Source organism: Phoenix dactylifera, chromosome 5 (genome assembly GCF_009389715.1).
Source record: "Phoenix dactylifera cultivar Barhee BC4 chromosome 5, palm_55x_up_171113_PBpolish2nd_filt_p, whole genome shotgun sequence".
Taxonomy (NCBI): Eukaryota; Viridiplantae; Streptophyta; class Magnoliopsida; order Arecales; family Arecaceae; genus Phoenix; species Phoenix dactylifera.
In genome coordinates, this window is record NC_052396.1 from 8588543 (window position 1) to 8612668 (window position 24126).

General features: G+C 37.3%; 1 protein-coding gene and 1 long non-coding RNA gene across 2 annotated transcripts; both read right to left on the reverse strand.

Annotated features, from left to right (window-relative positions):
* Positions 1–1717: 1717 nt before the first annotated feature.
* Positions 1718–2888, reverse strand: LOC103710400 (LOB domain-containing protein CRL1-like). Its single transcript, XM_008796093.2, has 2 exons — positions 2584–2888; positions 1718–2414 (listed from the first exon to the last, which is right to left on the reverse strand). The coding sequence occupies exons 1-2, from the start codon at positions 2860–2862 to the stop codon at positions 1983–1985; spliced, it is 711 nt and encodes a 236-aa protein (XP_008794315.2). The 5' UTR covers positions 2863–2888; the 3' UTR covers positions 1718–1982.
* Positions 2889–22419: 19531 nt separating this feature from the next.
* LOC113462943 lies at positions 22420–23313 on the reverse strand. Its single transcript, XR_005511979.1, has 2 exons — positions 23110–23313; positions 22420–22946 (listed from the first exon to the last, which is right to left on the reverse strand). It is a non-coding gene; the product is annotated as an uncharacterized LOC113462943 (long non-coding RNA).
* Between the last annotated feature and the right edge of the window lie 813 nt (positions 23314–24126).

Consider the following 24126-nt stretch of genomic DNA (forward strand, 5'->3'; position numbering starts at 1 on the left):
CACAGTCTGTCTATATGTAAACTGTAAAGCGGAAAATTTTCTTTTAACTGCTTGGTGGAGCTTGCCTTTAAACGGCATGGCTGCAGTGCAGTCATGAAAAATGTGAAGTTGTGCATACATATATCGTACATCAAGCAAGTTGGTGGCCTTGTGATAGGGGAGCCGGAGACTAAACCCCTAATAAACGACGACATAACTATAATAGTTCTAAGGTAGAAAAACTATATCGGATAAGTTCCAATATGCATGAAAGGCGTAATAATAAAAAGCACTATCTCGAAAATAGACTCGTTGATATATATATATATATACACATACACACGCGTGTGTATGTATGTATGTATGTGTGTATGTGTGTGTGAATGCATGCATTAAAATGAAACAAAATTCAAATGGACAGTTGGCTCCTGAAGATCCAGTAAATGAAAGTCATTTGCATATTAGAGCTTGCGCTCTATCTGAAATCAAATCCATTTAAATATCTTCAACGCACAGTGTCAACAATCTTTCACTAAATGAACTGACATTGTACTGCTATGTGTTGTTTCTTCTTGAAAAGCAGGCACTTTTAACTGTTCAATTGTCTTTTCTAACTTCTTCACAATCGTATGCCGCAGTTGTTGGTAGAAGAATATTTTAACTAAAAGGCAATCAAATCTTAACGTATGCCATCTAAAATAATTTTCTCAAGCTACTAATTGTTCATATCGATTGGTATTAAAAAAAAAAACGCAATCATTACAAAGATATCACAAATTAAGCAACACAAGCTTCTACATCTTTGGAAAAACTCGAGGAAATATAAAATTGGTCCAAGTTTTTTAGAAATTTTAAAGTGTTTAATATAGGGGAACTCTGTCCAAAATACTAAAAATTACAGGTTATTTACATTAGGCTTTCAAGAATCAAGATTGAAGAAAGAAAAACCAAGAGTGTTTCAGAAACTTGCTATACAAGTACAGCAATTTTAAAATATTAAAAATATTAAGCACCAAAATGTTGCGCCACGATGCAAATACCCACATATATATGAAATAAAATCACATCACTCCATTACATGCTCAAAAGACAATTTCACTATGGTGGTCTCTAATTATGGGTTTCTAGCATAACCTCAAAGGAATGCAATCACAGAAACTCTAACTTCGCAGAGATACTGCCTTTCATTTATGCCACTGCATGAGAAACAAACACTACTTGTTGTAAATCTTATCATAATTTTGTGATACTGCTTGCTACCATGAGGAAAACTTTCATACTTCTTTAGAGATCTACCTATATTTTCCAAGTTGAACATCACTCCTTGACTACTCATGTTAAAAACAATAAATCAAATTACAAGCACGCGGTTGTAAGTTAGCATATCAAAGAATCCATTTCTTCTGCACAACCTTTAAGACATTTCTTTTGAATCAGAATTTGCAGACTTTTACCTTCCAAATTGAATGGCATCGAAAAGATAGATCAATTTTCATTGCTTCACTGCCACTTTCATATTTTCCAAGAAGTTACTGCTTTTATCTCATTATACAACCCTCAGTCATTCTCATTTCCAAATAATCAAAACATCTAGTGCATGCCATTTCCAAATATTTCCCTTATAATAGTTTAAGCATCAGATGTTCATCATTGGAACCAATATCCATTATTGTGAGAATAAAACAATATCCATTAACAATATAGATATTCCAGCTTTTTAACCAATCCTGAAGCAGTGATTGGGTAGTTCCCTTCTCTTTTCTCAAGAGAAAAAAATATTTAATTACCATAAATATATGCATAAAGTGATGAGAAAAACTTGTAACTTCTTATTACTATATGGTATCAGCACACTGCCTCATCTTATTCAGCATCGTGAAGGATCATGGGAATATTTCTGCTTATATTTGTACGTTGTCAATCGTTTGCTCATGGTATAACTTCCCGAATGTCTGAACATACTAAATATCAAAATTTAATGAGAATTCCACTAAGTTACACTCTCATGAGCCATTAAGATGAGCAAAGGTCACTGATTGGAAGTCCTCCATTTCATGATATGCTGACCTCCAAGTTCTTGGTTGCATGTCGAGGGAGGCCACAGCACAAGAAGAGTTGTCCTCAATGCCAAAGAACATGTTCTCAATATTCAAAACAGAATGAGGGTTGCAATCCTGAGAGGATTGAATGCAATTGGACTCTAAAAGCTCATTGTTGCAGTAGTTCATGCTCTTGGTATTCATCGAGGGATTTGGAAGAAAAGATGGTATCCTTCCATCCCCAGACAGAAAGAAACCCTGCCCATCTTGTTGGTAAGGTGGAAATTTTTGGTAGAGCTTGTCTTCTTGAGGGGTGGGAGTGGCATTAGAGCCATTGCCAAGGCCTTGGGCTGCTTGGGCCTTGAGAGAGGCTAGTTGTGCTTGAAGATTGACAACCTACAGAACAAGGCATGAGCACAAGGAAATCAAAGCCTGAACTACATACACCAAAGTGGCAAGAGATACTGTGCATGCCATTGAGGATGTGAAGTAGAGATTAAATGATGACTGTGCTGATTACAATGGTTGAAATGCTTGGTGCTTTAAGATAAATTGGAGCACCTACTTGTTGTTGGAGGGCAAAGATATGGGCAACGCAACCATAGATGGGATCTTGGAGCCTTGCTTGGGCCTCGTAAGAAATAGTGATGGCGGCCTCAGAGCGGTCATTCACGGGGAGGTGCATGAGGAGCTTGGAGACATTGCTCGCCCCAAAGACCTTGTGGATAGCTGCGAAGTGCGCGGCTCCTTGCTCATGGCAGAAGTATGGGGCGAAGACGCATCCCCTGACACACTTTCTCCTGAGAAACTTGCAAGCTCCACAGGGAGAACCAAATCCTGCCATCTGTGTGTCTTTAGGAGTTACTGGTATTCTTTCGCTTGTGGGCTAGGTAGTGCACCATCCCTTTGCTTATAAACACTGGAATGAGAGGAGGGAGGATCATGTTGTGATGAGTAATTTATTTGGCATGGTCTCCTTAATGGCCTACCAATTCTACTATTTTTCGCTTTGCCTAACCCAACCTTTCAACTCATCTCCAATATTATACTCGTAGGGGATTCCATTCAAGGAGCTTAACAAGACAAGTCGCTAACACAGCCAAACCAGTTCTCCATTTCGATCTGTTTGCTTAATCATTCAATTTGTTTTGATAATACGTTGATCATGCCGCTATGATGCCACATGGACATTTACATTGTGACATAAGAGAGCATTTTTCAGAAATGGATTTAAATTTTGAAATCCCTTTCTTAATGATCCCACAATGAATACTTGAATGCAAGTATATTAGTATTTATTGATGTCAAGTAGTTCTAAGTTTAGTTACGCTTTAGGCTGTGCTGTGCATGTGGCACAACCGTTATAGATTTTGGTTACCTGTACTCAATCTCAAGCACAACAAATCAGCTCCATTAAGCCCTTGTGCTCTTACTCCGAAAGATAGCCCTCTTTGCCGCCACATAATCTTCTTTCCCTTTTTCCAATTTTCTAAGTGTTTTTTTGCTCTCCTTTTTGGACAATTAAAGAAGTCGATTGGATTATATCTCTCATACAATCATGCTCGTTATAGCAAGATTGGGGCTGAGCCGAGTTTGTAATACCTTGAGGATGATCTTGCGGTAGACCCGTACGAGAGGGCGAATTTCGTTCTCAAGGCAATACCTTCACACATCTAGATACAGGCACACCTTCATTTTCAGCTTTTTTTGATTTTTTTTATAATTAATTTTGAAATTATTGTTTCATATAATATTGGTTATTTCTAGGAACTACACCTTCAACCGTTTTTGCTTCACCAACATCAATGAACAAGAAAGTTACAAGTAAAAAACAGCAATGACGTTAGAACGGATCACCTGGCCAAGGGGAGCAAAGGAAAGGAAGCAAAAAAAAACAAGCAATTCACTCAAGCTTGTGCAAGCTTGCAGTCACAAGCTTGTTTACAGGTAGCTTGTCACCGAATTAGTCACACGACACCGTAAAGCTATTGCATGTTCAAGATTCTCCATCACCATCAATCAACTTTGCGTGCCGCCCATAGGTCTCAACTTGAGGGTCTTGCAACTTCTCCCTCACTCACTCTCAAAAACAAAAACAAAAAAAAAAAAAGAAAAAAGAAAAGAGAGTGAGGGTCTTGCAATAAACTGCACCGTAACTACTACTTCTTTTAGTGCATTTGGATGTGTGGCCGCATCAAGAAAGTCTTGTGAGATTGCAGCCTTGCCTGGGAGTAGCAAGGCACAATCTTATAAAAACAGGAGCAGGGATGGGATTTGTTTTAACCTGAACTCTGAAAGTTCCAAGTAAATCAGGAAATATTCTCTCTTCCATTCCACTTTTCAAATTTTTGGGAATCGGCGACTGGAGTGGATGGAGTCACTTAGGCCTGCCATGCATTTGATTGGGAGATTAAGCTTGTGCATGGCATGAGCTTCCCTGGAAGCCATCATCCCCCACCTTTGCCATGGTTTCAGTCCTGTGCACTTGTTGGCCACACAGCCATGGAGGATTGAACTGATCTTTGAGACTACAGCAAGGCAAAGCCACACTGTAGACTTCAAAAATAATCAGTTGTTCAATTATTTGCAGCACACTAAAAATACTTGCATAGAAAGGTGTTGCTTTCCAAATGGCAGTTGTTGAGAAAAGAGTTATATAATTTACATCTCAACTGCCCCCACTTGTAGCTTCTCCCTCAGCCTTAAAAAAAGTGGATGCAACTCCCTCACCTCAAATATATATATATATATATATATTGTAAAAAGAACTCTGCTGCCGATATTCTCATGGCTTGTGGAAAGCCATTAAACCAACTAACGAAAATGCTGATTAAAATGGTGATTTAGGACATCAAAACCACCTCACTGAATCGATAACCAAGCATTTGCAACCGTATTCAGGTGGCTCCTTGTGGGTATTTGGCTCGGTGGGCATCTCGTGAAATGAGAAGGATGCAATGGGTCACGTATAACTCTCCTTTATTTAGGGTTGGATTGTCCTGCAGAGTCCACTAATCCAACTCTCTCTTAATATTTGTATTATATCCCTCTTCCTAGGAATCAGTATTTCCTTGTCCATTTTCTAGACTTCCATCCCTTCGGTGGAAAGGGTCAGGCATCACTTCTCGGGGTGGCGAAAAACTTTGAAAAAGTAGCCATCCTGCATTTAAGTAACTAATTAAGGCTGCAAATGGGTGGGGTCGCCCAGTAACCCGATCCGATGCGACCCATTTAGGCTCGGAGGCGACCTAATTCGACCCATTTTAGAGAATTCATGTGGCTGGATCGGATCTAGGTTTACTGAATTCAGATACGACCCAATTCGACCCGACCCGACCTATTTAAAATTTAGATAATTTTGAGTTTTCAATCCTACGACTTGCTCCAACTTGATCCAAATTTGTAAAATTATTTGAGCACGAGGCCGCCCATAGGGTACAAAAAGTTCTGAAGCTATGGATGGATTGATTCGAACCGGACCCGATCCGGACTGGAACCGGATCCAAATTTTTCGGATTGGGTCCGAATTATACATGGACCCAACCCGACCCGAATAACTCATTGGGTCAAAAATTATAGTGGTAGATCTGACCCGACTCAACCCGATCTTCTATTGGATTGGGTCTGGGTCCAAAATTAGGATCTGAATAAGAAACCGGATTAGGTCGATCACTTATGTTGAGTGATCCGACCCAATCCGATTCGACCCATTTGCACTCCTATAACTAATTGAATTCATGCCTTGTACCATCAGGCTAATGTCTTTACATACCGAAAAGCAAAGAGGCCTTTTTAGTCCTCCACATCGCAAATGCATTAATGTCTTTGATGGTTATTTGTTTGTTTTGTGCCTATACCCTAGATTAAAAATCCTGCCACTGATGGTGAACCTTTACTCCCAAGTTTGTTCCTTTTTCTCGAGAAATATAAGTTTGTAGATCCTTAAATATAAAATTATCTATTACATATTATACAATATATAAATTACTAGCAAAAAAATGTTACAGTTGTAAAAGGGTCATGGAAAGGCAAATCTAGGGAAAGTTTTTAATTACACATGAATTTTCCGTGAAAAAACCAGTACCTAATAAGAAAAATACTTAGCCGTCTTTCTGGAATTGGTTTTAATTCAAAGTGAACCTTTTCTTCCTTTTTTTCTTTTTTTTTTTGAAAAAAAAAGTCGTTAGGTCTGGGTAATGCCATACAAGTGCCTATGGCTGGAGACCATGCATGCGACCACATCTGATCGAGAAAGATCAATCTAATTCATCAGTCACACTAACTAATACATAGATGGTGAGTGATGGAGCTGGACCAACAGAATTTTTTCCCGACACCCTCCTTACCATCCATGATGTCAAATATGTTTTAAGTTTACAAGTTCTGAGAGGTCGAATCCACGTCGGTTCTAAAAAGTTGATTTAGGATATCAATTCAAGTATACATCGACTTAGTATACCAGTTATATATCGGTCTAACTTAATTATTGTTGAAATACTGATTTGAGTCTAGATAGATTTACTCTATTATATATCCCTTGTAATTTCGAAGGAAGAGAGAAATTAAGTGTCCTAGAGATTTGATGTATTAGGGGCTAGAGTTTGTGAGGTAATTTTATACTCTGTAATTTTCAGTATTTTTTATAGTAAAGCTTTTGCATTGTTTCTACCTATAAACGTAGATCAGTAGACCGAATCATATAAATTTTGTATGCTCTTGTTCTTCTCTTGTTCTTTTCTCATTTTATTTTGTTTTGTTATTCTCCCCGTCTATTACAATGCATGGCAACCACGAGATCATGAATGTTGCCGGCAACTTCCATTAGGTCACCCCCATTAGCCTCGACGAGTTCCGCCATTGGACACTTTGGTTTTGTGTCAATCTTGCCATTAAACTCATCTGCCCGGAATCGAAGAAAACTAGAAGAAAAAACTAAAACTAAAAATAATTCATATTTTCGGAATCAAGAATATAATGTGAAGAAAGAAACATCGGCAACCATCTCAACTAGTTAAATGCCAAATTTTTTATAACTATCCTTAGCAAAATACGTATAGTAGGTACCTTGTAATAACTTAGAACCTTACTGAAAAAAGTTAGTACGAAGATATTATTTAGATTTTTTGGTCCTACGCAATTATCCAAGATCTACCTAATGCACAATTGATGTAGGACCAAACGTACGCCCGTAGGGATTCTCGTACACTCTTTTCATTTAAGTCTTGACATCCTCGCTAAGCTAAAAGTCCAAATTCATTCAACTTCAATCATAAGTATCATAAATCTAATCACACATACTACAATCAGCTTGTGGTTAGCCCTAATAGGACTATATTTCAAATTTCTCGAATTCATATATGCTATGGATCAAGTCATACTATTTATAATAACTTAAAATTTCGCCAAAAAGACCAACCAAAAAATATTATTTAAATCTTTTTGCCCCTATACCACTACCCAAATCTATTCAATATGTAGCTGATTTACAACTAAACGGATGCCCGCATGTATCAGCAAAGATCCACGTCCACTTGCCCAATCCTTCCAAGGTCGCATCATCACCCGTCAAAACAAAGATGGCTACGCGTCCCCAGCGTGTGCAGCACCTGCAATTGGATACGGTGGGTCACCAATATATATCCCTTGCTCTGGTTTGCACGGTGGAGAACAAGGAGTAGGACCTAACAAGAAATCAAATAAAGTAGGGGGTTTTGGATGGAACAGGCCATACAAGCATGCTAAGGGAGTAGCTAGGGTTGATGGAAATCGGTGGGAGAGCTTAATAGGTAGAGGCCATTTAGACCTTTTTGCTTTTTGTTTCCCTGTAAAATGAATTATCTTTAATACACACAATGTTAAAATCACCATCTGTCCCAAAAAGAAAAGTAAAATTTTAAATAATGGGATTAAATAGTATGGAGACAATGTTCGAACTTAGAACCTCTACTCTGACATCATATTAAAATCACCACTTGTCCTAAAAGCTTAGGCCCCATTTGGAGAGCTTTTGCAGGGTCAAAAAGTACTTTCTGGCCCTTCAAAAGTACTTTTAGATGAAATAGGAATGTTTGGTAAAAATTTTGGAAAGCTGTTTTAGCACTTTTTAGAAGAAGCTCGATTTTGGAGCTTTTCGGAAAAACACTTTTAGGTCTGACCAGAAAGCTATTTTTTTAACCAAAATACCCGTAATAAAATATAACAATTATATAAAATGTCCTTTTAATAATTGTTTAACCAAATTTATCACCTAGCTAAAAAATTTGTTATATTATAAAAAATTAATTTACGCTAATAATTATAATTTTTTATATCTTTATTATTGTATTATACACTAATAATTATTATAATTTATTATGCACTCTTGTATAATACTATGCAATATTTTTTATGGTCATTTTGTCATACCAAAAATATTTTCTCAGTTTGTTTATCAAACACATGTTAAAGTGGTACAACACTTTAAAAATATAGCTACCCAACAACAAATAACTTTTTATAAAAGCTTTACTTCAGAAAGCTCTACTTCCAAAAATTCTATTACTAACAACTTCTCCAAATATAGTCTTAGGCTGATAGAATGAGGTAAATTTATTTATATATTTTATATTTTCTTGCACGCAACATCCTAGAATTATCTCAATGAATGGGTGGGTTTGGCCCTCCGTTTTTAATCAAAAAAACAAATAATCCTAGAATTTGGTGTTATTATGTATTATTTAGTTGCCTTGTGATAATGACCAATAATATGATATTGTAGCTTTTACCCAACAACATTAATTGCAGCTGGCTCTATGCTTTTGTTTTCTTTTTTAGTTGTATCCTTCTCTCTCGTTCTTAAAGTAATAAAATAGTTCATGTATTCATGAACCACTAACCATACAATAGGTGATTGGAAAATGAACTTATACAAGTGATTGAAAGGTAGCTTCCCTATGCGAAGAGGGTACTTAATTGGTACAAATGGGGTTTACCTAAAGGGCGACTCCTTTACGGTGATTGACGGGATACGAGAACTTGATAGATTTGGGGATGGCCACCCACTGATTTGGGAGATCCGTAGATTGGTTAAGAAGATAGATTCCTTTTATGCAGCACATGTGTGAACAGAGCGGCCAATTGAGTTGCCTCCTTTGTTGCTCGGCGTCCTGGAGAGATTATTTGGACTAGGGATACTGATGTTTGATCCTAATGCTCTGTTTTATTTTCTTTCTGTTGATGTAGCTGGCTGTACTCATTTAAGAGCAATATGAAACGTCATTTTACCAAAAAAAAAAAAAAAAAGCTTCCCTGCCTTCAAAGTTACACAAGTGATAGCATCTCCACAAGACACTTGATAATATGCAAGAATAATATAATGCAATAATATCTTGATCCCAATGTATTGTCACAATAACTAGGCTTAAATAAACCAGAATATTTCATACATTTTTCTTTTTAATGATTGTAAAATCTAATTATATATATTATTATAAAATAAAGAAGAAGTCAGATTTGTAGAAGTATTTGACGCTGTGACTATGCTCCAGCTGTTTCCAATCATCAAAAGTAAAACAAATTGATTGAGAAATGGCACATGGAAACTTTGACAAAGCCAAGATGAAATCACATCGCCGCGCTTTTCACATGGAAGTGTTCTTGTCATCCATCCATGTAATTTGCTGGAAGACACCAATTTGTGCTTCCTCCGGAAAAGAGAAAAAAAAAAAGGAGAAGTCCCACGCAAGCAAGAAGAACATTTATCCAATCCATCTAACAAAAAATATTGTAGGTTAACTTTCATGCGTTTCTGTCACTAATCGAACGTCACATCCTGGTGCAACCTATTTTAATGAGCTAGGACATCTTGTTGTGATATAAAAAGTAAGTACATGTGTCTAAAATTAATTTGAGGTGGCTTTGATTGCAAGGATTTAGTGTCTTTGCGGTTAGAGAACTTTTTGGACGGTCGTCGGTTGAAATAGCCGCTTTGGTCCTATGCATAAAATCCCTGAAATGGATCTTGAGTACAAGTAAACAAGTTATGTATAACAAGCAGAATCTCATTCAAAAAGGCTAACTGAAAAATATTATTTGAGTTATTTGATTCTGTATAAGTACCCAAAATTTATCCAGTGAAAAATCGATGTGGGACTAAACACATGCCAGCATTGATCCTGACATACTTTCTCCATTGAAGCCCCAACCTTTTTGTCTGGATAAGGATTCAAATCCATTCAAATCTAATCATAAACACCACGATCGGTTCGTGGTTAGCCCTAATGGATTTATGCTGCATTGTTCCCTAGTCCACATAAGTTATGAGCCGGATCAACTTTAGTACCATTTGTTACAACTCAGGACTTTAGCCAAAATAGCTATCCAAAAAGTATTATTTCGGTTTCTTGATACTGTATAAATATCCAAGATCTATCCAGTGAATAATCGATGTGGGACTAAAAACACGCCTGCACGGTCTCATAATGTCCAGCTATTTTTTGAGAATAAATAGACTTGGGTGCAACTTGGTTAGTATATATACGGTTGAATGGATATTCAAAAGTAATAATAAGGCTATGAAATTTGGTGTGTTGTGAATTCTTCTCCTTAATTTTCATTCAAAAGTAATAATAAGGCTATGAAATTTGGTGGCCAGCTATAGGATTGAAGAGCATCTACTTCTCTATAAGCGTGGGCATATGTAGTCCGTTTCGTTTATACGAGTTGTTAAATGGGTTCATGATCTGATGGAGGATTTAGATACAGTGAGCTACATAAAAGATCATGCCTTTGCTTCTAGTATTAGTCCCTTATGAGAAAAGTAACGTTTGCACAAGAAAATAGCAGCAAGAAAAAATTAATAGTTCTTGGATGGTGGTATTTATCCTCATATAACATGCTTGCACATCAAATATTATCATGCACCTTTATTGCAGCAGGTCCACTCCATGTAGGTCACGCTTGCATCACCATGTGCAAATAAAAATCCTAGTAGAAATTTTACTTATTATTGAAGGTAGCCCCAAACTCGAGCGAGGCAAGCAACATCCTCTTAAGAGAGTTGTGGCTGAGCCACACGTTGATCTACTAGTAGCCTCAATATCAACATGGCTGTTTAGTCTCATATCGATTATATACTAGATCGATCTTAGATGCTTACATCGAACTAAAGAATTCAAATAATATCTTCCGGTTAGTCTTTCTAAAGAAGATCCTGAGTTGCTGTAAATAGTATCAGATTAGATCTAGCCCATAGCCTATACGGACTAGAGGACATTATAGTACATACCCACTAGGGCCAATCATGGGCCAGTTGTAGTATTTGTGATTAGATCGGAATGGATTTAGATCCTTAGTTTGGTAAGGATTAGAGCTAATCATGGGTTAGGCTTGGAAAAAAAAAAGTCAAAGTTTACATAGGCCCAACCTGAAACCTGATTCAAAATGAATAGGGTTTAGGTCCGAGATCCGACTCATGATTAGCTCATATCAGGATTTAAATAAAAGAAGTATGTGAGAATCTATACAGGCACATCGGCTGCGTATTGGATAGATTTTAGATCCTTATATAAAGCTAAAAAAACTAAATAATATTTTTAACTAGTTTTTTTTAATAAAATTCTGAATTGTTACACAAACCGTCTTCAACAGTTGAAGGATTGGCTTTCCAAAGCCGAGTAATCTTGAGATTTTCCTCGTTTCCATGTCTTTGCTTTAAGCTATTCCCCTCGATCGGAGCGAGGGCATAAATCTATTCTGGTTGTCATTTTCTTTGGCAATTGGTCAAATTTGGCACCGTTGGTGTGGTCCAAAATAAGCATAACGGGTATATTTTGAAGACCAGTCAAGCCGACAGGGAAGTTGCATGTGGGGCCAGCACACGTGTACTTTTATTATTGTCGAACTCATGGTGTTTCCTTGCTCCTCTCTCATTGTTTCCAAAGAGCTTGACGAAATCACCAACATAACAACAATTCATAGACAATCAAGTTATTATATTGTTTGCAGCAATGTTGGTGTCACAGAAGTAGTTGTGTGATGGTGTCAAGGAGCGAACTTTTGTTTTTTAATTTTGTTTCTCCCCTTGATGGTTACTGTAGAGCCAAGCCATAAACATCAGACTCATACATTATATTGAGAGCATGTTAAATAAGGAACATCGCTCAAGGGAGACAATGCCGGCATATCAACCTAAAGGCATTGGTTTTTGAGTTCTAAGGTATTGAGAAGCAAAATCAACTTGCTTTTGGGTGCATCCAAATGGTCTTTTTCGCCCGAACTTGCAACGTTCATGTCCAAGCCACAATATATAATTGAAATATTTTTTTTTTGATATTTTGGGCTCTAAATTCCTAAGAAAGCTGAAAAAAGAAAAGGAAGAAGAAAAAATGACTTGAAAATGTGCAAAACATTTATACGACGGCCCATATAAGCATGTTTTTAGTTTCACATTGATTATACACTGATAAATTTTGGATATTTATACAGAACCAAAGAGTGCAAATAATATCTTCAACTCAAATAACATCTTTTAGCTAATTTTTTTGAGCTATTTTTTTAAAAAATAATAAAATAAAATGGGCGACCACCGATGCATCTAGGTGTAGTCCACCGGTCACAAATAGCAACAACCTAAACCACATTCCTATCAGTCTTGATGTCACAGATTGGACCTTCCACTTCCAAATCCCTGCTTCTAATTGAAGTAAAAGAAAAGAGATACAAGCCCTTGAAGCCCTATAGGCAACAAATGCATTCCCTACAATTACAGTGGTAAGTTTCAGTGGTGTTGCTCCATAAATGGATCATCAAATGATCTATCATCGGACAAGACATGCCATATGCAATGACTTCAACTGCAAGTTCTAAGCAATTTAGATGCCTGGACTTTCTATGGCATACATTGGATCCTGTCCTCTCCAATATTTCTCTCTAGTCTTTGTCAAGCCTAATAAGTCTGCTGTGTGTGGTAGTTATCAAGGGTGGCAAGTTGGAGTAAATCAATTGCGCCTCTCCTCGTAAGCCTCTAACGTCTCCAAGCCAAACTATGGGGACAAAGAAGGCCACACGAGCGGACCTGCCTGATGGTGGGAGGACATCACGCTATCCCTTTGTTTTCAAGCCAGTGTGTGAATTTTTTAGTCCTGCTTTGTTGTGCCTCAAGCTTTATATAAATTGATGGTTTGGTTTGATTTGGAGGCAGATATTCCAAGTGCAGGACTCCCTTAGCCTAAAGATAATACTCATCTAATGTTTTATATATTAACCACAAGGGACAAGCATGGGTGTCACCTCATGAACAGTCCAACCCCATGGAAGGAGAGCGTAGGATGGGGACTTCTATTGTTGTTGCTCCGAGCATGGAAAACTTGAGATGAGGGACAGATAGGAAGTCTTTCCCCATGTCTAGCTAGTAGGCAGTGAAGCCTAATTGTAGGTTTTTTTGACCCAAGGGGAGCTAAGCATCCAAGGTCACTGTAGTTCTGACCTGGATTTAGTGAATGAATGAAGAAACGCGTAGGAAAATAGTGGGAGTTTTGGAGTAAAGTCCCAACCTGAGGGACTCTTACGTTATGGCCATAGTCTTGTTAAGAAGTAACATGCAGCATATCAACCTACCAAAGCTACCTTTTGGACTTAAAGATGGTTGTTTTCCTTTGTTGCATGGTCCAAATTAATCTTGCAGGTCATCAAGATGCATGACTGTCCTTTCAGCTGGAACTCGGAGGGTGTAGCATTGAGTCTTGATTATACGGTTACAATTTAGGAGTCAGTGAGATAGCAATATAGTTGTGGGGAACATATAATATGAAGTCGGGATGACTCGCTTTAAAATCGCTAGGGGTGGCAGGTGAGCCACTTGGACGCCCCTATCTGAAAGTTTGGATTCTTTGTGGTGCATGTTCTGCATCACAAAGGTCGTGCATATTTGGATGGGCGACACGTTACCAATCTTGCAGATGGAGGGTTAATTGTGCGCTTATCGTAACATGGCTAGCATAATATGATGGCTTGAAAGATGGGGAATGTTTCGCCCATCCAAATATGACTAGTCTTTGTGAGGCAAAACATGCATCGCAGAAGATTCTAACTTTCTCTATGTAGGCCCTAACAAGCGAGGGCTCAGCAAGCCTAAAGAGACTAATGGGCTTTCAGGAGTCATTTGATTAGAATCAAGCTGATGTCATGGAATAGCAACTTATCAATTAAGGTCAGGTCGGGTTCAGGTCAAGTTGCACTTCTTGGTGTGGTCAATTAGATCAACTTAGACACAAATATTAGAAGACACAATTAGATCCAAACATATATACTTCCCCAGCTGTACATGGTAGCAGATGAAGCCCAAACTAATGTAAGTTTTATTGACCCTAGGGAATCATATTATAGGCTCCATGTAGATCTTAATGACCAGAGAAACGCGTAAGAGAAATAGTGGTGGTGGTGGAATTGTCTCCCTGAAGAATTCTAGTGATAACCCACCAAAGCTATCGTTTATAAAAAACTTAACTTGGTCCCTGTGAATGCATGCCTAAAAGTCATGGTAAGGTCAAGATGACTGTCCTATCAGCCGGACGGCTTTATGCTTGGGAAGTGTCCAAATTTGACAATGAGGATACCAGACTTCCCAATGTGGACAGCATCATAGTTTAGATGACTTCTCTTATGATTTCGCGAAGCAAGTAGAATCATTTCTAGCTCTCTATTGAAGTCTTGAAAGGAGTTGGCCGATTTCACATTCTTGGCACTCTTTAGCCCAATAACGTATTACATGCTTGAGTTTTGTGGGAAAGCAAGGCTCGTGCCATAGGAAGGTTGTTAGATACCTTTTGAGCCAAAGGAAAAACCTTTTGTTTCTTATGGTTAAAAGCTAGCAATGAGTTTGTCCATTCATCCAACCTAGCTCGGCCAAAAAATCCATCATATTGTTTGGCTCTCTCGGACCTAGCTTGATAAGGAGCTCTATCCCTCGAATTATCATATGCCGACCGACCAATTTTTTAGTTGGGTTGTCATGCTTGATGTGGGGATATTATCTAGGGTTTTATCCTGAATTTAGTTTTTGCTAAATCCAAACATGCCCCTCTACCAAACCTTTATCTACATTATATATAGTATAATAAAGGGTTTTTTTTAATGTATATCCTTATAAATATTTGAAATTATGCATATACCTTCACAAATTTAGTATTTGTGGGTATAATCTTATAAATTCTTCTTTCTACATGTACAGTGTATACTCATCTATAATATAACTTTGTATGTATACTTTTATAAATTTACTATTTACATACATATCCTTATAAATTATTTCTTTTTGCACATTTACCTATATTGAGTTAAGACTATACATGCAAAAAGAAATAATGTATAAGGAAACATATGTAAGTAGAAAATTTGTGAGAGTATGCATGCAATTTTAGATTTTTCTAAGAGTATATATGCTACTACACTATTTGAGAGAGTCCATGAGGAGGCCGGGTTCAGTTGAGGAGGGGATTAAGAGGGCATACTTGGCCTACCACATATAGTTGGATAGGAATGCCCGCCTCTTCGAGGGCAGGGTGTCGATTCTGATGACGGTGGTGGATAGAGCCTTTCGTCATGCTGCGAAGATCTTCCCGGCTGCGGCATCGAGTTCCTCTGGGATGGTAGGGATATTTGGGACACCCATTTTGCTGTTGCAGTGCCCAGATTTGCCCTTTTCTCTTGGGTGCCCCTACTCCTTGGTTATCTCAAGGTTAACTTCGATGGAGGCATGTCAGCAGATGGAGCATATGGCGGAGTGGGTTTTGTGATCAGAGACCATTGTGGCAGCCTGGTGGCGGCAAGAGGTCGGCGTACTCCTGGCTTGATAGTCATTGAGGCGGAGCTTCGAACAACATGGGATGGCATCTCTTATGCGAGGAGAGTATTTGATGTAGATAGGGTACTCCTCGAGGAGGATTCATCTATAGTGATCGATTGGATACAGAAAGTAGATCGATATGGGGATGGACACCCATTGATTCGGGAGACCTGCACACACTAATCAGTAGGATGGCATTCTTTCAGGCAGCACATATGTATCGGAAGGCGAACAAAACGGTAGACTAAGTTGCCTCTTATGTTGCTCGGCACTCCAAAGAGTTTACCTAGTTTTATGCTGATGAGCTTCTTCTTTCCTTGTATCAGTTTCTTTCTTTTGACTTGGCGCGCTGTACCCATGTAAGAGCTACATGAAATGCCAATTTTACCACAAAAAAAGAGTATTGATTCCTCCGTCACCAAAGGGAAAAACCGAACCCAACCTTCGGGAAAGAGACCCATGACGGAAATGCGGCATGAAGGCATATATATATATAGTAAATTTATGAAGATATTCGGTGTAATTTTAGATATTTATATAAATAAACATGCAAAAAAAAATCTATAATAAATTATTTTGTAAATAATATTATTATATTCTATGTAGTTTTGTTTTGACATGTAATATTATATTTAAATACCAGGACGGTGGAGCAAGGCCATGGGGTAGGAGGTATCAAGTCGAGAGTGGACGACATCAGAGCAGAGAGCGATATAGTGGACGACATTGACAGCAATGATGAAACTCGAGAGGGCCAAAAGGGAGATGCTGTGATGAAGCATTGGGTCATGGTGAAACAACACTGTATCAGAAATAGAACTGCACGATTTTTAGGCAGTGGGAAGGCATGACATTTGATGGTACTGTAGAACATTTCAGAGCCGGAGAGATGGTGGTGGAGCAGTGGGCAACCCAATTCCGTATGTTGTCTGATTATTTATTTGTTTTGATTGGGTCATGTTTTTGTTGGTTAGATTTATTTTGAATAGCATGGCTACCTAGGTTCCTTGTCTTCTCCTTCCTTCCTTCACATTTTTCTATTTTTTCGCCTTTTCTTGGCTTTAGCTTTTACCACATTTCACTTATTAATGAAATCTTGAGGTTAGTTCCTATTATTTTACTCAAAAAATATTAACAAATAAACATAATTAATATTTTTATGTAATAGAATATTAAAATATATGATATTACTAATATATAAAATTCACATAATTTAATATTAAAATTATTTATTTTATTTTTAAAATAAAATGATGAAGGTGGTTGATAACAAGGTAATTGTAATAATGTCACTCCATTATAATAGACCTACAATGAAACTATTGTTGACTGTTATAAAGATCATTAGGACCTTTAATATTAAAATAGTAATTATTTTAATGATTATTATAGTAGTATTATAATCAAAGTAGCATATAATAAGAAAATTAGCAATGTTATTATCCAAATTATTTTTTGATAAAATAGTTTTAAATGGTAGAAAATTTCTAGAAATAAAATTTTGAAAAGATATTTTATTTTAATAAGGGAATGATGCCAATGCCGAAAAATGTTGTTATTTGTGTTATACTGTATATATTATGATAACATTCAAAAACTCACTATAACAACAAATTTATTTTTCTCTATTGTTGTATATAAATATAGCAGAGACAAAGACCATACATATAATAGCCAATGCAATCATTATTTTATATCATGGTTGATAAATAATTTGAAAGTCGTAATAATATTGTCAAAAATATGATGATTTTGTCAACTTTTTATGGGGGTGATATGAATTTTTTTATAATGTTAATATAAGATACACTTCTCATGCTTATCACAAGGGTATATTTTTTTTTGATAAAATCATAAAAATAAAAACTTACAAATAGTTGTGAATGGAGAGATCTATTAGTTAGACCTGAGGGCAAGCCTTGGCGGAATAGTAAGGTTGTTTCACTGTGACCAGTATGGAGGGATAAAGCTACTTACATTTAGCCTGCCCTAGATCTAACAGTGACAAGTGCCTCATGTGCAGGAGAATATTCTTTTTTTTATATATTTGTTGCCTTGATCTAAGATAGGGGTATTGATTAGGCAAATTGGCACATAGCCCAACTAGTCTAGCTCGTGTCTTGGGCTAAATGTGATGCTCCACAAAGCCAAAGTAAAAATTGGCCCTTCAGATTTGTCACTAGCAGGCAACCTAATGGCCATGAAAGCCTCAAGAGAATATAGATTATAAGAACAATATGCTTTTATAGTTGTCTTCCAACATATCTTTAAAAAAATGAAGAAGGAAAACCCAAAATTATTATGGTTGCACTTCTCGCTGCTCTCCAACACAAATTAAGTTTTTAAATATTTGCCATGGTTCATTCTTAAAGGGGTCTTCCGAGATTAAAATCGTTTCATAAATAAATAAATATACAAGTGCTGGCAAGTAGCAACAAGCCTCTCACACAAACTAGGATGGTTCCTGGGGAAATAGAACTGGCGTTTGGATTTCAACTCCTCGACAAGTTGGCTGGACTGCACCTAGGCCTTTAGTTCCAAGGACTGGGTTTCAACCGAGCCTAGGCCTAGTACTTCTACCTCGGCTTGGACCAAAATTAGTCCACAAGGTTTGCATGGGTTGATCATATTGGCCATCAGTGTTAGGACTATATTCCTAGTTTTTTAATTATTTTAGTGCTATTTTAGTTGGATTAGAAGTGACTTGGAGTTTAGTTAGGAGAGTCCCGAATAAAGTAGGGCTAGTTGGATTGGATCACAACGGTGCTACCATCTAATTTTTGTTTGGCTGGGGATCATGAGAGAAGGATAGATGGGTTTGGAAGGATGGATAGCTCCTATTCACCGTTTAATTCAAAAAATCTTAGGAAGAATGGCTGAAAAGGAGGAATTGCCTATCTATTCTTGCCAACCAATATGCATCCTTCTAATTTTGTATCATCTCGAATTGGAAGGATGTAAGGAAGGATGGCTGGAGCATGGGAGTGATGGATTTCCAAGTATGTTGATAAAAATATTCCTAATTAATTTTTTGATAAAACTTAAACACTTTTTCACTCTTTTACCAGAATAAATTACCACTCATTAAACTATAAATTATTTAGTTATTTATATATCTAATATATAAATAAATTAATTCATACATAATTAATTTATAGAATCATTTATTAAATTAAATTAAATTAAATATTTATATAATTATAAATTATAAATATTATAAGTTTATATATTGTCCTCCTCCTTTATTATAAATAGATATTATAAATTAGTAATAATAATATATATTTTTATCAAAAGGTAGTTTTGTAAAATATCACACAAACATCATCCATCTTTTTTTTTTCATTCCTCCTATACCAAAAAAAAGGAGGGAACTAATATGGGAGAATAGATGGAGCACCCATTTACACTCTCCCTCATCTATCCTTCCTCTTCTATCCATTGTTCACATTAAGTGGGGCTAAGATAGAGAAGGACCATTGTGTTAGGTTGAGTTAATTAAAAAGGAGCTTTGGTCTGGTGTTGAGTGCGGGCACCATTATTGACAAGTGTGGGGCTCCAGCCTTTGGTAAGGAGTCATTCTCATGGTTGAGCATCCTACTGCTACGTTAGTCCCTAGATGCCTTAGGAGAGCAGAAGTAGTATAGGAAGCATGAATCGAGATCCACTTATACATGTTTATAATTTTTTAATAAAGTTTTGTACTTTCTCACTCCAATTTTATTTCTTCATACATCTATTGTGCATATTGATGCTTGTGTTTGTGATTCTTTATCATTGGAAGGCCCTATATAAGATTGTGCCGTTCTGCATGATATCAAAGTGAGGTTGCTTTGGTGTTTGATCAAGTGGTGCATGGCTTCGAGTGGAGCTGTTCTGAGTATAGTCTCAGAGTCAAGACTTGATCATGGGTGGTTTTAACTTTTGCGATTCAACATGATTCTAGAGTTTCTAGCAATTATTATGCCTTCAAGAAAATATGTAGACTCTATTATGATTCGATACTCGGATCACGATGGCCAATTTTACCACAACTATGATATTTGATTTTACCACTGCCATCCCACTTTATAAGTTAAATAACACCAATTCTTTATGCTGAAGATTTATTATCAACTCAAATAAAATTGATGGGATAAAGTTTATTTTTTGATTTCCATCATGTACTTTAGATGATGTAGGAGTGAGAAAAAAGTGGACGTTAAGATTCAAAAAGCTGATGTGGATTCTTCAAACTATTATTAAACAAAAAAATTATCCTCATATATGGGATTTAGAGGAGCAAAAGAAAGCATACAATAATCTTGTAACTATTATTTAAGGTACAGTAATGTGTGATATCAAAGGGTTTTTAAATAAAATTTACGTAAAACATAAGTTTTATTGTTAGACTTTTCGAAAACTATAGACGTGGAGTAAGGCTAGTTCCAATATGAAAAATAATGGAGCAATTAGAGGCTTGATCAAGTTCAGAAAATCTAAAGTATGATAAAGTTGATAGGCTTGAGAATCAAGCAAGTCCGGAAAGAAATCTACTAACCTCATGTAAAGAATGCTCGAGTTGGATGATGTGGATATTGAAGCATAATGTAAACGAATCTTGGTTAGGTAATTTGTGCAGATGCCGTGCAGTGCACAACATGGAGGTTTCTTGTGGTGACTTTATTATCCATGTGGTAGAAGCATCAACCAATATTGAAGTAGCTCCAAAGATTATGCAGCAAAAAGACATGCAGATGCATAGATGCACATATGCCATAAGTGCAACCATGTACAAGAGTAGCTACTGAAATGCAAAATCAAATATTAATTGAAAATTATGGTCCTAGGATGCTTGTTGGCAATAGTTAGATGTTCGAAGGAACTTTGATGGCGGTGGTGGTAATGTGGTATCGGAGTCGAAATTGAGGAAGGGTGTTAAAGTCATCATCGATTTTGGCATGAACATTGAAGGGGAGAAGCCAACGAGGGCTCGCGAGTTGCTTGAATGGAGGAGCGGCAGGAGCACAGCCATAGTTAAACTCTTTCTTGAATGGAGGAGTTGTCTGAGAGCTTTATGTTATTGTGAGCAATATTCTACAGTAGTACAGCCATGTCATGCTCCGTATCTGAGGCGTGACACGAGGAATGTAAACAAATATTGCTTATTTTACAATTATTTTTCTAGTTCATAAATTATTCTAGTTGGAATATAAGTGCCTTATCGAGACGTGGAGTATGGGCATCCCTGTAAAGGAACAGTGAGCTCCGGTACTCGGCGAGGCGTCCTTTAGAGAGTTTGTCCTATTCCTATGCGAGCCCTTGGGCGTCTCAGGAGAGAAGAGTGTTGCCAGAGCCGAGCATATAGTTTGACTCATATTTTTTACTACTTTTTATAAATAAAAGTTTTATACTTTTTTAATTTTTTTTCTTTTTGCATATCTGTTTTATATATTGGTGTTTATTTTTTATAATTCTGGACATGGGACGGTCCTCCTATGTAGAATTGTACGGATCATATACCTTAATCCATTTATACTATTGATATAGCAAGCATGTCATATGGAAATAAATGGGTTGGACCAATGAGAATTGGAGCTTGTCATCTCCAAAAGATATATTGTTGAGTAAAACCAAAAGAACTACAATAACCAAACTTAAAATTAAAACTATATGATTTTAAGGACAAATATTTGATTTTCTTTGAAAATTAATATGTTTGGGAGTTTTTTATTGACAGAAAAAGTGAATTAGGATCCTCTTTTGGGCATGTTTAGATAATCTTATGCAATCTAGTAGGATCCACAGAAACAGGAGTAAGACCAGATCTATATTTATGGTATTGGTATGAATTTTCAACGTGTGCCGGTCCGAATCCTACAAAGAGAAAAAAACAGATCTTACCAGATTTTTTTTCTTCTATCCTATGGAAAATGGACTAAGAGAAGTCCAATTGATATGGACTGAGCCGGACCTTTTATTATATGAACTAAAAATCTTGTTTCTAATCCTAAGGATCTAATATAATTATCCAAACAGGCTTTTAGTCGGGCTGAATAAGGATAAGCCTGGTCACCTTTATGACCTCATGTCAAAGCTCATGATGAAGCAGGTCATGGCCATTGCACAGCATGCCATTCATTTATGGGACCTGCTGCATCACGAGCCATCATCACACAAATCATGGACGGCCCATGATTGGCAATGGATCTCTCCAATACAACCCAGAACTGACAGAGATATGAACTCGAAACAAGCTTGGTCATATGAAATTATGAATACCATCTCTCAGCATTTGATTTAGTGGAATAGGTCGTGGCTAGTTTATTTCAAGAAGCTGTGTGGCATTAACGAGTGACATGGGTCTTATAAACAGTTTTTCTCTAACTATTTCTTTGTAGAACTACCTCTAATAATATTGCATACCTTTTCATATCAACTATCAAAATTAACATCAAGGCTACCTTAGGCCTTATCAAAAAAAAAAAAAAAAAAATCAAGATCATCTTAGGCATTTCCATAATTTTTTATAATCTTTTTAAGAATATAGAACATATTTTTTCTTTCTAAACAGTTCTCAGAAAATTATCTTTCATCAAGTGCCAAAAAAAATATATATATTTCTATTTGATTAATCTAATAGCATTAATTAATTACAAAGTTAAGTTCACAAACAGGGGGGCTAAAAAGAGAAAAATTCGAACTGCGCAAAACGATTAATGATTAGCTCCTACGTTACGATACCCCGCGGGTCACGTCACGTGCAGCGCGGCACGACGAAGGCCGGCTTGTTTCCGGGTACCGGCTCGTAGTAGAACGGGGCCGCCGGATGCTGCCACGCCGTCCACCGGCGGGTTCCCTCCTCCGCCTCCTTCTTCTCGCCGTCCGGCGACCGGACCTCCTCTGGGGGCGGCCCCACCTCGGCGTCCGTCGTCCGGTCCCCGATCCTAGGGATCGTCGAGATGTCCAGCGGCGAGAGGAGCGGGATCGCCACGTTCCACTCCGCGACGCTTGCCGGCGCGGGCCCCACCTGGATCGAGCTCGGCGCGTGCATCTGGAGCCGGCTCCTCTGCCGGCACAACTTACCGCCAGCCCTCCTGGGCGCCTCCGTCGACATGTAGATTCGCCTGGGAATAAGAATAGATTTATTCGGGATTTATAGGCTTGGAATAAGAATAGGGAGGAATGAAATATTGGGGAGGAGGGGAAGAGGGGGGAGGGGATTTTTTATAGGTCTAGCGAGAGAAGGGGAGGGGAGGGGAAAGTTGCTGGAGGAGAGGAGAAGGTAACCGAAGGAAGGAGGAATAAGTGTGGAAGGCATGGGCCGAGTGGAGGTCCCCTTCTTCATTTGTCCTTTTTCTCTGCCGCACCCTCTTTCTTTGTTGTTTATCGAAGGGAAAAGAAAACCTTGAAGAATTTTATGAGCACAGATCTGAAAACTCTCGCCTTGAAAATAAACATCACATGCTTGACTCTTTCTCCACACGTTTGCTTCCTAATATTTATTTTACAAGTAGGTTTGGTCATGGTTGGTCATAGGGTAGCGTTGTATAGTGGCCAACAACCCGTAGGAGAAATTATACCCTACACCTAAGGAGGTTATACTCTGCGCTAAATGGTAGATGCACCACACCAATCATTTCTAACAGTGCAAATTGGTCAGGTTGACCCATGACTCGCAGGGGTGCAGGCCCGGCCGCCCAGCTGGTGCTTAACTCTCTATTCCTAATTGTTATTCTAAAGTTGACAGTGAGTAAAAATGTGGAATAATATAATGATATCAAGCTTCGTGATAGTCTCAAATGTGGTGATGCATTTTTTTCATAAATATAAGTGGGTTAGGTAAGAGATTGGTACTCGTTAGAAATATAAATATTTTTATTGATTACATTTAGCTGGAATAAAATTAGAAAAAAAAAAGTATGGAAGAATTTATTTTCTTAGAAAGAAGAGGAAGCAACAGACGCAGCAACATGTAGTAGAATTGGTGCTGCAAATCAAATCAACTTTAAAAAATATAGTAAATGTCACTGATATCAAAACATGTAAAGGTCCATAAGTTTATATTGTTTGCCTGACAATATGAATCTAACATTTTAGTGTCATTGGGTCGAGACTTTGTTTGGTGTTAGGTTTAGTTGTAGTAGGGCTTTGTTCTATACAACTTGCTGCTTTGGTTTAATGAATTAATAATGAAATAATAAAATGGCTAATAATATCTGAACTCAGTTTATACCTGGACTCAGTCATGCTAGCTTGTGCTAATAATATCTCAAGCATGTTCTACATATTAAATATGATAAACAT